This window comes from Metopolophium dirhodum, chromosome 8 (assembly GCF_019925205.1).
Source record: "Metopolophium dirhodum isolate CAU chromosome 8, ASM1992520v1, whole genome shotgun sequence".
NCBI lineage: Eukaryota > Metazoa > Arthropoda > Insecta > Hemiptera > Aphididae > Metopolophium > Metopolophium dirhodum.
In genome coordinates, this window is record NC_083567.1 from 29,975,276 (window position 1) to 29,990,879 (window position 15,604).

The 15,604-nt window shown below is 28.9% G+C and overlaps 2 protein-coding genes across 5 annotated transcripts; both read right to left on the bottom strand.

The window, feature by feature from the left end:
- Positions 1–522: 522 nt before the first annotated feature.
- LOC132950897 (ninjurin-1-like) lies at positions 523–4,665 on the bottom strand. The gene is made up of 3 exons (XM_061022508.1): positions 3,964–4,665; positions 1,268–1,465; positions 523–1,206 (listed from the first exon to the last, which is right to left on the bottom strand). The coding sequence occupies exons 1-3, from the start codon at positions 4,300–4,302 to the stop codon at positions 988–990; spliced, it is 756 nt and encodes a 251-aa protein (XP_060878491.1). The 5' UTR covers positions 4,303–4,665; the 3' UTR covers positions 523–987.
- A 1,161-nt stretch (positions 4,666–5,826) lies between these two features.
- On the bottom strand, positions 5,827–14,066 carry LOC132950379 (ninjurin-A-like). Of its 4 annotated transcripts, none has more exons than XR_009665200.1 (5): positions 13,819–14,066; positions 8,262–8,502; positions 7,974–8,171; positions 6,044–7,892; positions 5,827–5,979 (listed from the first exon to the last, which is right to left on the bottom strand). XR_009665200.1 is itself a non-coding variant. In XM_061021801.1 (4 exons), exons 2-4 carry the CDS (start codon positions 8,490–8,492, stop codon positions 7,734–7,736), a joined length of 588 nt encoding a protein of 195 aa, XP_060877784.1. In that variant the 5' UTR covers positions 8,493–8,507; positions 13,819–14,066; the 3' UTR covers positions 5,827–7,733. The 4 variants fall into 4 exon arrangements, 1 of the variants encoding a protein (XP_060877784.1); XR_009665199.1 differs by having other exon boundaries at positions 8,262–8,507; XR_009665201.1 differs by lacking the exon at positions 13,819–14,066 and adding an exon at positions 11,469–11,636 and having other exon boundaries at positions 8,262–8,507.
- Positions 14,067–15,604: the final 1,538 nt, after the last annotated feature.

The following is a 15,604-nucleotide window of genomic DNA, read 5'->3' on the forward strand; positions in this document are numbered from 1 at the left end:
GCGTTACTGATCGACCGCGTGCACAGAACATTCTTATTTTTTTTTTACAGTAAGTTCACGAACTAGTCCACTCTCCGATACTCCATTCGACCTTAGTACCATACTCCATAGTCCATACTCCAATACTCGGATACTCCCCAATGACATTTCATATTTTCATATTCCATCACCAATATTGGTATCTATATATTACTGAACGTCTGTACCTGCCTACAATTTACTTATAAACAGTATTATATATACCTACTTATTCTGTACAGCAGGGTATATGAGCCCGAGATTGGTCCATTACATTTTTAGCGAACCATTAAATTTAATAAATTGTTTATGCAACCCAGCATAAGCATTTTTTCTTTTGACCCATCATTACTTAAAGTTCCAACTAAATATAATTTGGTATACCAAGCACCATACTCAATGATGAAAACGACGAATACAACTAAAATAAATACAAATATATAGGAATCATAAATATACTCACATACTTCATACTTTCATAGAATTTTAATTGTTTACAAAATATATTAATACAATCCATTTATTTTTTATTTACTTACAAATAACATTTTTACAAATGTGTTAGAAATCGAGACCCCCTTCAACAAAATATTTCTTATTACTAAATCTTGATTAAAAAAACTTATTTTTCAATTTTTGTACATAGCTAGAAAAATATTAAAATATATATTAATTAATAATTATTAAGTAATGACTAAATAGAAATTATGACATTTTTTTGCCTAGCATTATATATTTTAGAACCATATTTTTTTAATTTAAATTTTAAATAGATAGTTTAGTTGAGCCCTTAATTCTTATCCAACTATATACCTCTTATAAGTCTAAACTTTAAGAGCTATAATTTCCTGTGTGTATATAAATATGTGCGAATAGCCAATATGAGTATAGTTTGTACTTTGTTTATTAATAAAAATTAAAAATATCATTAATTTTAATATTTTACAGTGATAAATCTTTAGCGTGGATCTATAATAATAAATTTGGTGGCTCAGTCACAGGAGTGGACAACACTATTGCAGGTGAATTTACTGTTGGACCTCCAAATGATGTTATGAAAATGTTGACCACCGTTATGAGGAATATACCAACAATGACATAGTTTCCCAATTTAAATGCCATCTTTCGTTGGTCACAATTGGTCACATTGTACCGAGCACTCAGTAAAAGCGCTACGCCAACTAAAATCTAATAAGTACGGCCAAGCTCAATTATTAGCAAATCTAAAATTAACAATTATTATAATTACCTGCAAAAATATGCTAATCAACAAAAGCACAACGCAAATGACGTAAAGGGCGGTACCATCGCTATTTTCTAATACATATCTTAGTTGATTTGCATTTGCAGAAAAAAGTGCCACGTCCATCATACCATGAGACAATAACTTTTTATTTCTGTATAAGTTAAATGCTTTTGGTGTATCTTCATCCATATCTCCGATCACCTGTAATTTGATTTTCTTTATCATTATAATAATATTTAGTATTTACCTCATGATTATTATCACATAAATAACCATAAACTTATAAATATGTGAATTTGAGGATATATTATTTTCATACGAAATAAAAGGTGTATTAAACTACAATTATGCGGTAACATTTTATAGTACGACTTGATTGACGTAAAAATACATATTTTTTTCAAGGAAATTTAAATATAAGCAATAACTTAAGTATATGTCTCCAGTCCTCACTCCCCAAATCTAATCCAAATGAGTTTAATATAAATTCAGGTATCAACAGTCAGCACCTATAATATTCCCTCTATCATTACTAGGTACATAGAAATCAAAATAAATGCCTATTCATACTTCTGTTGTATATTATGCTATCAAAACTCATCCGGACTCCTGTGCTATGGTTTTAAATTCGAAGGACCAACACAGATATCGAACAAACAAAAAATTAAAATTCTACAATCTCGTGACTAGGTACCAATAAACCGACTAATAGACCATTCTTGTAGGTATAGCACCACCATAATATTTATTAAATTTCAATAAAAACACACCATAAGGCATAAGGATACTTCCTCACTTTTAATAAACAAAGAAATATAGCTAACCAAGTCACGATACAGATAGATGACTCAGAAATTGACTAAAAAACATGAAAAATAATTTATTATGTATACGTATAGGTATCTACTTAGCAGTAGGAACATAATAAGTCTGCTAGCTCTACTGGCTATACTAAGCCACCAATAGTCCACATAAATTCCTTAATGGTGCATCGACAATTATTGACCTCTCATTATCTAAAATTTAACTTCGTTATTTAGTCATGTATATGCAATTCATGGATGTATAAATTAACTTTAGGTGTTCCGCTAACAACTTTCCGCTAACGGAATTTTCTCCACTTGTCTATATGCATTAAATTAATTGTAATTAACTGTAAATGAATAAATCATATTATAGGTATACTTATTATATAAAATGTAATTTCATGTACCTATCTCAAAAATAAAAAAGGTGGACAAGTGGACACAGCTCTGCTGTAGGTACAGTAGTTGTCAAACATGTTGTAATGCAATGATATTTGAATGCAATGATAATTCATTGTATAAGAAAAACGATTTTTAGTGGAGATATTGTGTGGCAGCCTAGCATACTTGTATACATAATCAAATTCAATAGTTAAAAAAAAAATTAATAAAAATGGAAAATATCTCATTGATATAAATAGCGTAACATTACGGTGAAATTTTTGTTTTTGATGGATGTAGAAAAACTTGTTGGTAAGTGGAAACTTTCTATTAAAATTTCTAATGTTAGCTATGAAAAGAAAAACTTTTATGAATTTCTAACTCAAAAATTTGAAGAAATTATCATGGCTATAAATTCAAAATAGTTTGAAAATCATGCCATTTATGGAAAATGCTAATATAAATATTTGGCGAACATTTCAAGAGTCTACGGTTATCTGTTTTACAAATACAACAAAATATCAACAATCGATTAATGGGAATTAGGTATAATTAACCACTGAATATCAAATATCGAATAATTATAAGTTTAAACGCTCATAAAAAATTAGTGTTCTGTTTCAATAATTTTTTTTTTTTATATATAGGTAGAATATCTTGAGGGGCCTACTCGTGTGTCTTTAATAAGGGGCAATATTTAGGCAATATGCAGTTTCGTTGCCGCCGCCCATGACATTTGTGTTAGTCGTCAATGGTGATTAGTGTGAGTGTGATTGTATGCGGGTACCTATATGTATGCTATCTACGCACGCACAGCGTGTGCGGATATGTCGACGGCACCACCGACCAAAAATAAAATGCATGATTTTTTGCTCAAAACACGCTTTACGGGAAAAACTTTCACGCATCGTAGAGTGGTCTGATTTGATTAATTTTTTTTCCGTTAGAAAGAGGAGAATTTTCTACAGGGCACATTGAACTTTGATTTTTAATTTCGTTGCTTAAAATAAACATTATAAAAATAACAAAATATTGTGAAAATCGGTCGTATTTAAAGTCATATTATATGGTTTAGAAATAGAATCTTGAAAATCCAAGTTCAATGCGCCATGTAAAAAGCGTTTCTCTTTCAAAAAAAAATAATATATATCCAAATCGGATCACTTTACGAGGCGTGAGAGTTTTTCTTGTAGGGCATGTTTTTGAGCAAAAAAACAATAAGTGAAATCTTCTATCAAAATTTTTAATCTTAGCTATGAAAAGAAAAACTTTTTTAAATTTCTAAAAAAAATATTAAAAAACGCTTCCTAAAACTAGTTGGAATTTTCAATTTTGATAGTAAAGATGCTGATCTCAAAAATATGAGTGTTGTTCCTACCCCAAATATCGACGACAAACAGAAAAAAACACACATCGTTGTAAATCCAATACATTCTTTCGCTCCGCTCAGAATCAATAATTTTAAAAAAAATTAGAAATATGCAACACGTATTTATAATTCCGCTTTCATACCTCATTGGCCATAACAGTTTGGTTTGGCAATAAATTGTCGTCGTCTGCCGAAAGTATTTTGCCATTTTGATTATTTACTGCAGATGACATTTCAGAACCGTTTGCATTATTGTGACCAGCCGAAAAATCTACTGCAGAACTCCGATTTGCAGCAACTATTTCATTCATCTCTAGTTGTCGTGTCTTAATGTCGGTCGATCCGTTAGGTGTTCGTCCTGCAGCAGTCCTGTGTTTTAACTTTGGCTCAACGGTCCTAAAATTATTATTCGTGTGCACTCGATATCGATCCTTTAAGACCTTTCGTTCGATACTGCAGTCGGACGGAAGACGTGCACGCATTGTTTTAGCTCAGCTTCTGTTCGAATTTATGGTTTCAATAAATGTCCACCTGCCGACGTGATTTCCAATATTCAGTTTGCAACAATGTTATTATATTATTATGTTAGTAGCAGGGGATTCCTGTGTTTAGTTACTTTATTCAAACAATATCGTAAATTGTTCACCTTGAGAACATGTGCGTTTAATGTTTATATATAAAGAGCAATATTACTTAATGAACAATACAATTAGTAATTACTCATTATAGTTATTACGTATACAATAATAACAAATGTATCATTTCATTCACATATTTTCTTAGTATTTCTTTATAATGCAATTAAACTATTATAGGTACATAATTCAATAAATCATTTTTTTTAAAATCCAGGTGTGCATTATTATTACTTTATTGACAACATATTTTACGATGTGACAAATTATGTTGTTTTAAAAATGGTTAAATAGTATACGATATTATATATTTGTACAATTTTCAATAATTTTAGAAACTCAAAAATAAATATAATATACATATATATTATATTGTTATATTATATTTTTGGTTATTTATCATAATATAATTGTTTTTATTATTCAGAAACGAAATATATTTTATCTAAAACAAAATTTAACAGTAATATAATATACCTAAGTATATAATATGAAAGTATCATAGTAAAGGTATACTATATTATTATTCATTGTGTACCAATGTTTATCGATATATTTTATTTTTGTTTTTTTATTAGAAAACAAGAATATATACAATCTGTAATAATTTATACAATGGGTAATATGGAGGGGGGGTACAAGTATACAAGACGGGATGGCATGATAGAAGGGGGGGTCCAATGACCCTACTTCAAATTGATATATTAAATAAATATCAATATAAATTATCGAAAGTATAATAAACTTTACGATTTAAGCTCCTCTTGAAATCCCTCGAAAGCCCTCTAGTATGTTTCTCAAATTACCAAGTTGATCACTGTTTGATAAATGTAATCTGAATTAAAACATGCATTGAATTGAGATTGAATGACCATACAATACATATTGGCATTGGTTATAAATTCTATTTAATATTCACAATCAATGATATTGTAACGGATGTTTTCTTTGTACAGGTTTTGTAGCTTTGTAGGTTACGCCTCCCAATGCTGGGCATTAACTAGTTAAAAGTTAAAATTAAGTTAAAACTTTAAGTTAATTAACTCGTTAGTTTTTTTTCAAATTAACTTTTAACTTAATAAGTTACTTTTTTTTCAAGATTAACGTGTTAACTTCAAGTTAATTTTATTTCAAAAGCATCTAAATTAAGTTAATTTTCGTCGAAGAATCCCCAGTACATTTTTTGGTCCAACTTCATCAAGTACTACAGATATTTCTTTAGCAATAAATATAGCTGTGTATGATTCAGCTCCTGTAGAAGAAGTTTTATAAAATAAAGGTTGGGGAGTAGTAATAACATAATTAATGATAGATTCTCTACGAATATTGGTCCACCCGTTACACATTAGACCAAATACTACTAAATTCTGATTCAAGATAATTGTTTAAAATAACATAACGTGACGGAATTTTCCAAGCTGGACAGATTTTATTGAAAAATAATTGCCAGTGTTCATTTTCAACTGCATGAAATGGTGTACCACTTGAGTAAATTGCTCTGGCAAAATGTTGGTCTATCACAATCTAAAAATATTTAATACCCTCAGGTCTCAATATTATAAATTACCATCTTAACTCTTAACCTTACCCGGTTAATGATTGAATTCACAAATTTCATTATATTCATTGGTACTTTTGTTTGAACGGATGATGTGGTTATATTTACTGAATCGGAGTCAGAGTCTGAATTTCTACGTACATGTGTTAATTGACTTAGACCCGATGTTTGCGTAACAATTGGTGGACATTTTGAACATTTTTTTTAATAAATGTTCAAACATCCTAGTAAAATTTATAACTGTTTTCCATTTGCAATAGTTACAAATGTACATCTCTTTTCTACTACCTATATCACCAACTTGGTTAGTTTCCTGAGTAAAATGAAACAGCGCACTTTTTAATTTTTACCCATGTTATTAATTAAATAATAATGTAACAGATAAATACGAATTTAATCAAACATGTACACTACACAACATCTAAGTTTATTCACAATTCACGCTTTTATCCATACTGGCTAATTATCTGGTAATCAGTAATCACTTACAATAAACAACAAACATACCCACAAATAGAACTATAAATAGAAATAGTCGGTATATTATCATTTATCAGTTATCACTATCGTTATTATCACAGTTATTATTATTATTATTTATTACGAAAACCGCAAATTTCAGTCATTGAAAATTTTCAATGTAGCTAGCTAAAAATTTTCAGAAAATTTCAATGAAAAAAATAATTTTCAAGCTTACATCTCTAACTGGAATGAATTCGAAATTAACACAAAAAAGTAACTTATGAAATTATAAGTAAATCAGTGCGTGATAAATATAAGTAATCCGTTATCAATATTAAATAAAAATGTAAACAATAAATTAAGTAGTTGATTCCCAGCCTTATAATCAATATTATTCACGGTAATATTCTTCAAGTATTACTTTTAAAAAATATTGTATTTAGTATAACATTATAGCTTTTGCATTGTGTACAAAGTGTATTAGGTACTCACTTAAGACATTTATATATTGTAAATATTATATAATATCAAATAATTTAAATTACATGTATAATTTTATGAATAAGCCAAAATATATAATTCATAAATTTGGCTAGTGTTAAAATAACATTTAAAATATATTTTATTTTATTTGTATAATATACATTTTTTTTTTAGAAAAATAAAATAAAATTATTAATCACTAATTATACTAATTGTTAGCACCCGTAACTTTATAATGTGTACAAAAAAAAATTATATTGTAGGTTCATATATATAATATTTTATAATATCCTTATTAAATGTATTTCACTATGGCAAGTTTAATAACCGATACATAAATAAATGGCAGTGACAAATTTTAATCGTGAATACAGATATTGAGATATTATGTGTGGATTAATATAATATATTAATATTATTATGTTCATCATCCATATCGTGTGGCAGTATCTGTGGTAGTTACTAGTTTCATAATTCAATCAAGTATTCGCCATCTAGGAGTATAGCAGTCAATAAGTAGGTATAATGAGCTGATTTTCAAATAAATACATTTTATTTTTAATTTTAAATATTAGCAAAAGTCAAATTGATACGATTAAATTTAATTTTGTATTCGTTAATATGCACGTATAATATGGTATACCGCATAATAATGATATGTTGTATATATACATTGGCACAAATTGCGCAAATAAGGGGTGGGTTTTATTCCCCCCCCCCAAAAAAAAATGATTAGCTATTACACCCATAATAATATGTATTTATATGAGTACGGTCACGCTGGTTTTCCAAATGCAGATATTAAAATATTAACAACAGTTATGAGGAATATGCCGACAATAACATAGTTTCCGTACGTGAATGCCATCTTTCGCTCTTCGCAATTAGTTACATTGTACCGAATACTCAAAAGCATAGTTATGCCAACCAAAATCTAATAAAAAGAATTTCAATAATACAGACCACAATTAGCATAGAGGTATATCAAAAAAATACTTTAAATTTAATTTATTACTTGCAAGATTATACTCAACGATAAAAGTACTACACAAATTAACGAAATATATTGGCCATCAAATGTCTCCATGACATGCCTCAACTGATTGGCGTTTGCGGAAAACAACGCAATGTCCATCATGCTTTGAGTTAAAAGTTTCTTTTTTCTATACAAATCAAAAGCTTTCAAAGTGTCGTCATCGGAGTCTCCAAGTAACTGAAACAAATATAAATTATGTACAAAAAATTATTTATATTTAATAATGCTAATTAAATATTGTAAATATTGTAAATATTGTATCTATACATTGTCAAAAACTCCATTTTTGTTATTTATAATTAGTTCGTTGTCTTCAGTGGGTTGAACAATTTGTGTCGAGGAATTACCCTTCCCTGCGCTCGGAGGATCGGATAAACCATTGATATTTTTTTGTATTTCAGGGTGATTTGGAGAACCAGTCGGTTCCATAACGTTCTCTTCTTTCTGATTTGTGTTACTTTCAGGTATTCGAAATTGTTTTAAAACTGATTTTTCCATGATCTATGAACTTTTCTGAAACAATCAAAACAATACAGATAATTAATATAATATTGTTTATTAAGACTTAAGAGGTAATCAGAGTACCTAAGTATACATCCATTTTATTAGAATAATAATAATAATAAAAGGTGTGTAAAGTAGCTTATATTTCCAAAATATAGTACATTAAAAGGATATTATCATAATCATTATTTATTTATATCAATTTTCTAAATTATAGCCTCACGAACAAATTACATCTTTATGGAGGACAGCTGTCCACCATTTTTACGCCTACTCCGTATTAGACCATGCCAACGAACTGAGCATAAAGTATCGAACTTTTTCTTCAATCAAATTTAAGGTAGCTGTAGAAACAACTGCATCCTCCCAAATTTGAATTTAGCGAAGTTGAGTGGCCATAGGTGTGCTATGCAAACTGTTGCTCCCTACTACCCTCATATAAACAATAGCTAACTATAGGTTTGGGATGTTGTAGAATTTTACGTATTTTTTTGGTGAGTCCGAAAAATAGCTGAGTTTATTAGAAATCCGTTTTACTTATAGAAAATTAAAAATATTCTAATTTATTTTAAAATTTTTATTTTATGAACATAATATTTTAAGTTTTTTTATAGAATAAATGTATAAATGCATCATGCACTGTGCATGGTCCAGCATTTTTAAGTATATTGTTCATCATACTATGACAGTTTTGCAGCATACTTTTGAAGGCACATTTTGTAGTTTTTTAGAGGATATAAATTAAAACCTAAGTTATAACTAAATAACAACTCGTTTGGAATTCGAATTTTATAAACTGAAATTTTCAGAATAATAAATAGTTACTTCGATATGATAACATTTAATTTATTATTTATACAATATTACATTTTTTACAGGAATAGGTACTATGTAGTTTTTCTTTTAATTTTTCAATTTAAACACCACATTTATATTTTATATTGTTAAAGTATAGCTATATATTTTTGTGATGTGTTCAGTACCCGGAAGTTTATTTGTCATTGGAAATTAAAAACTATAAAAACTGTAAATAATAAAATTATGTTTTTATATTACTTTAGAAACTATTACTGCGCGAATTCTTGTGCTCCAAAAACCAATAATAATGACAAATTTTTATGGTTTGGAAATATATAATAATATAGGTACCTACCTAATATTATAAGTACTACTTTAAGACCTTTGTTTTCATCTCTATGGTTAGCATTTTCGATGCATAGAAATAAAATTTCAATCTGTGAACCATCACTATGGTTAAAATGAAGAATAATCATAACTAATAAGAGTATATTTATTTTACTTACCTATTAGGAGGTAGATAGCAATAAAATTATACAACATTCACTACATTATTTTTAAATTTGTTCACAAATAGCGTAGCTAGTATTAACATTAAATATAATACATTTATACAATTTTTAAAAACTTAACATTATTCGATACAAATGAAAAATATAAAATAAAACATTTAACAGCTATTGCCTAATTTACGTTGATAAATAAATACTACGAATATTCATAATTTAAAAGTTATCAGAGTTAATTCGGACGTCTAATGTCTTAATAGGTATGAACAAATGTAGGTTTATAATATAATTAATTGATTTATGAAACTGGTTTAGTATTGATAACTGATAAGAACAAGTTACATGCATTAAACTGTAAAATATATTATACTTAGTAAGAATATAAGTTCAATGTTTAGTCCCGTCATACCATGCAGCAGGTAGAGATCACGACTGTTCTACAGTATTCTCCCCTTGTTTGTGATTTATTTTCGTATATTACACATAAAATAAAACCGATTGTGCGTTAAGTATACCTCTCCGCTCTACCAAAGGTAAACGTCAAACCTTTTACTATTAAATTTAATGAAGTTGGTATTTAGTCGTTTAAACTATTAATATGAATTATGATTAAAATTACTTAAAACCGGTCGCCGCCTTTTCACCCGTGTGATTGTCGTGATTGAAGTATATCGGACTTTTTGTCTCTTATCTTAAATTCATAATAATGAGTGCCACAAATCACTGCTCATTAAACAATGCCGAAAATAAAACTAACAAAACCAATCCATGGCCAATGATCCCCAAATCGTCAAAATAGACTAGCAATTTTTCACCCACTGACTTCTCAGATATAGGTAGTGAATTAAAATAACCAATTGATATTCAAAACGATTAAATGGTTGCGTCCACCGAATAACAATATCACGTTATCAAAAAAAAAAACTAATATTTTCATCTTTTTAAATCATTAGTTCCCAGTATGCGACAACTCCTGATGAACTCATGATTGTAAATTAATAAGTTAGTTAACCGACGTAACCGGATTTGAATTTAAATATTTCACGTTGGGCCTAAGACTAAATATGTTCAATTCAATCTCTTACAGGGCTGTAGACTGTAGTTATACATTTCAACGCAAATAATGTTGTTTTCAGCCATACCAATTTAAAGGATATTATATTATATAGTTTAACAGGGTGTTACCACTGGGTATCTTCCCTAATCTAACCACTCATACCATATTTTACCTTTCATATATCAAACCTACTTATTATACAAAAAGCATGTATAGATTGTAGATTTCTTCAAATAAATAAAAAAAAAAATATTATATAGTTATTCGCAACCTACACTCTCCGACAGATGTAACTTTTAATCAAAATTAACTTTAAGAAAAATGGATTTGCATCCAGAAAATTTTAAATGACTATCATAAAGCAACTATTATAGTACTCAGTCCCTCAACCAATGTTATGCAAAGATTAAAGTTGAAACTCTACACATAAAAAATCTCCATACCCCAAATGGAGTAGGATAATCCTATATTATTGAATAATTTATTAAATTTATTTTTAATTTAAATGTTTAAAAGACGTATACAATCCGTACCCTAGCGTACAATAAGACTATAAAAGTATGTACCTACTATACATCAGACCACTGTCACAGTGAAGTTACTTACTTGTTGGAAGAAGACACTCGGTAGTAATACTTCCTTCTTTATTCCATTTACAATGAGATTTTTGAAAACAAAAATAAACACACACACCTATTCATATTATAATCAATGTTTTTGGTTGTGTGATCTATAATAATAAATACGAGGCACGAATTAGGTAATACGAGATGGAATAAGGAATATACTAGTATAATGTAGCAGAGAAACCTGCCCAGTGACTAACTCCTGCGGCCCTGCCTACTGCCTACTGCCGTCATAATTGGTATATTACATAATCTTAAATTTTAATTTAGGCAAGCTAGATTACGTTTCCGACCACTGTGTGCCGGTTAGAATGACTGTATCTATCACTTATCAGCGAGGCGTAAAAAATAAGAATTTTTAGTGCAATTAAACACAAATTTAAATATTTAACAGATTGTAGAAATAAACGAAGTAGAAAAAAATTATCAAAATAGGAGAGGTAGGTATCAAAATCTAGTAATGTAGTAAAAATAGAATCATTTTTAATAAATTACATAACTGGGTTCAAGTGGAAATTATTATTGATTTTTTTTTATTATACACCCCATGGCTCGAGCGTAGGTAGTTTATAAGTATAGTTATCCGTAATCGTACAGTGGACATGCAAATATGTAATATAAATAAAAACAAATTAGGTTTCTTTTAAATTCGTAAAAAAACAATGGTAGTTGAAATTGAACAATTTAAATAAATACTGTAAGACATGAGTTAATTTATATTTTCTGAATTGAAAATATATGTATAGTAAATAAGTACGTTAAAAAAATTGGCCATCACCCATCTGTAGATTTGTGACATCAACAATTCTAAAAATAAAATACGATTTAGTGAAGAAGTGCGTGTTCGAAATTAAAGAAGAATAATGATTAATGAATATTATGCCAATCGTAATATAAATAAACGAATTAAATATGGTAATAATAAATAAGACCATAGAAATATAGAATCATTCATAAATAGTGATTTTAAATTATTAACTCAGGTAGAAAGTTTTCTGGTTTTTAATTTTTTTTTACTTCTACATACTTAGCACTTAGGTAAAATGTAGCCTTTTTTAAACATTTTAAAATGTCGAGCACTGGGGAATATTTAAAAAATCGTCCCTTTTAGGTTAGGCAACAAAAATTCAGTGTAAACTTGCAAAACGTTCACAAATAATAAATATACAAAGATATAATAAGTAATAACAACACCGCATACGTAAAATAGAATACATTTATTATAACAGAACACTGTAGGAGGACTATACGTTATCCATTCAAAATAATCTGTCCGGATGCGTCGCACAGAAAACGTCCGAAAATTATCACTCCCCCCCTCCTCCAAAATACCACCCCGAACAGTATGTACAAATTAGCATAGTATTATATTATTGTTTAGCCGTCTATGTACCTACGTAAAAGTCACATCTATCACCATACAATCGAATCGATGCGAGGCCGACCGTAAATTCGCTTAAACTCGTTGTATCGACCATGTTATAAAACGCAGAGTTTTATCTAAATGCGATGGGAGTGGAGTATTTCAGTGGAAGTAAACGGGTGATATGGGATGGCAAAACAATCATAAACGATAACAGTAGTTAACCCCACGCACATGTTCTCATAGACCTACTACCTACATATAATAATATAATATATCTTATTATTATAGCGTGCCGGAGATATTCGGTAGGATTTTAAACGGCTCGTTGTAAAAAAAATATAATATATAATCAAATAATATGATTGGAAGTCTTACAAATTCACACGCATCAGTTGTGTCAGTCGAGAATTTTCAAACTGTCACACGCTGATAATCTATAGTCGCTTTACTATATAGATTAACTATACTATAGCCTTTAAATGTTAAAAAATCGAAAAAATACCGACGAGTGAGGTAGATATGGTACCTGTACTTGTCCTATAGTAAACTTATCGTCCTTAAGTGGCACACATTTAATCCGATATTAGGTTAGGTTAGGTTAGGTTAGCTAAAACCACAAAACTGTGTTGTGAAAAACAACGCGTGTCTGAGGTGAATTTAGTTGATTTAGTTTTGTGATGTACATCCCGACAGAGGTGACTCACCAGGGAGATAATGAACGCCCGTGATCCTTTTAAAACGTTTTACATGCGGGTTAGGTATTAATTATTATAATAATAAACTCGTGCGTAATTTCGCAGCAGTTTAACGTTACTTGTTTGCGTATATATACATTAAACGATTATAAAAATATTTTATTATAAAATAATATAATAACCACGGCGGGAAATCGTCATATTATTAGATATCGTGTGGCGTGGAAAAATAAAAAACGAAACAAAATATTATAGCCGTGAAACTTTACCTGATTTACGATCGCTTGTCGTGTTTAACGTTCAGATAGCGATGCCAAACTTTTGGGGACAAATTACTGTTATTGCCGCTAACGTGTTGTCGGTGGTGGTGAAGACGAAAAAATAAAAAATACAAACGAACGAATAATAATTAGAAAAAACGTTTTACTAAAATATTCTAAAGTCGTTTATTATTACGAAACATGTTTACAGCACGGACGCTGTATACGAACGGGTTCGTCAAACTGCGCAAAACCGCTGCCGCATCATTATTATTATTATTATTATTATTATTTCGTTCCGAATCCGTAGGAGGAAGTCCAATCTCGAGTTGGTCGAAGAATGGGTCACTCGTTAAACTCTTCGGTACTGGCAGTTGGAGGGGACTGAAGCTATAGCTGCAGGCTAACGGCAGATTAATCGCAACGTATCTCCGAGAAAATGTATTCGTAATTTTACATTTCACAGTGTACAATGTGTATAATATGTGTAAACGCGCAGCAACCGAAAATATTATTATTTATTTGACTGACATAATAATGATTTCTTATGGTGTAAAAGTTACGTTCCTCACAATGCACTTGTGAAGTTGCATTTACCATATTTTTTACAAACCTATTTAATAGGAAATATTATTATGGTAATCAAATAGGAAAATACTTTTTATGTTGTGAGCGTTTAAAGTTTTGACATTACGCTAAATCGTTTTTGATTTTTTCGTGTTACAATAATAACATTAACGTAGGTCGAAGGTACTATAGTATACTGTTCTAACGTCTAACCGTGAATTAATTTGTGTTACTTCATATTTGTAGTATGTATTATTGATTATTTTTATCATCGTCGTCATTATAATGATTATTAATTATTATTATTATTATTATTATTATTATTATTATTGCTATAATTGCTATTGTTTCAAACACGCGAAAAATACGAATTTGTTCGGCGGAAGCACAGTTATATATATTATGATAATTTTTAATATGTAGAATGTAGATACGTTCTGACTTCCATGTGCGACTCATGTAAATCGTGACCGGTAAACATTACGTTAAACGTTATGTATTTTAGCATTAATAAGAATGTTTTTTTATCGTATCATCGTCACTTTTGTGTTGATAGTCGATGCAATCGAAAGCCCAAAGTTAAAATTAAAAACATAAAACAATAATATAAAGGTATTCGGTACGTGAATAAATATTATTATTATATTTATTACTTATTAGTTATTAGGTAGGTATTTAACTTGTATATTAAAAAAATTATAGGATTTATATGATAAAAATATATACATATAATAACCATCTCATCAAATATATAACATGACCCATGAAATGTACAACTATTCTGGCATACTTTCGTGTAAAGTTAAAAGTTGTCAAAAACAATTAAGTATAAACATAACATAGGGAATAAGATAGTTTGTAATTGTGTATTATAATTATATGTACCTAAATACTACATTAGGTACAGTGGTGTATATGGAAATAATTTTTGGGGTGGGCCACATGGCCGACTACACCATATTTTATGTGTATGTTAAGATTGGTCTTATTGTTGATATATTATATGGTGATAATGAGGACTTGATTTGTAGTGTCGATCGAGTTGTATTATTTTCAACCATAATTATTTTACTCGTCAAAATATATACAATATTTTTAGATTGAATAAATATAATACTGAGTTTGGGAAAAAAGATGCCTTTAAAATAGGTATACATTTATGCATGAAATACGATATACCAATTAAACAATTATTATTTTATAATAATTATGAACATTATAAAAATTA

Coding starts and splice junctions, on each gene's coding strand:
- LOC132950897 (XM_061022508.1), bottom strand. CDS start 4,302: ATGCGTGCACGTCTTCCGTCCGACTGCAGTATCGAACGAAAGGTCTTA. Junction 1,466..3,963: donor AAACTGTTATGGCCAATGAG/GTATGAAAGCGG, acceptor ATCAAATTACAG/GTGATCGGAGATATGGATGA. Junction 1,207..1,267: donor TGATTAGCATATTTTTGCAG/GTAATTATAATA, acceptor CGTACTTATTAG/ATTTTAGTTGGCGTAGCGCT.
- LOC132950379 (XM_061021801.1), bottom strand. CDS start 8,492: ATGGAAAAATCAGTTTTAAAACAATTTCGAATACCTGAAAGTAACACA. Junction 8,172..8,261: donor AAAATGGAGTTTTTGACAAT/GTATAGATACAA, acceptor TATTTGTTTCAG/TTACTTGGAGACTCCGATGA. Junction 7,893..7,973: donor CGTTGAGTATAATCTTGCAA/GTAATAAATTAA, acceptor TCTTTTTATTAG/ATTTTGGTTGGCATAACTAT.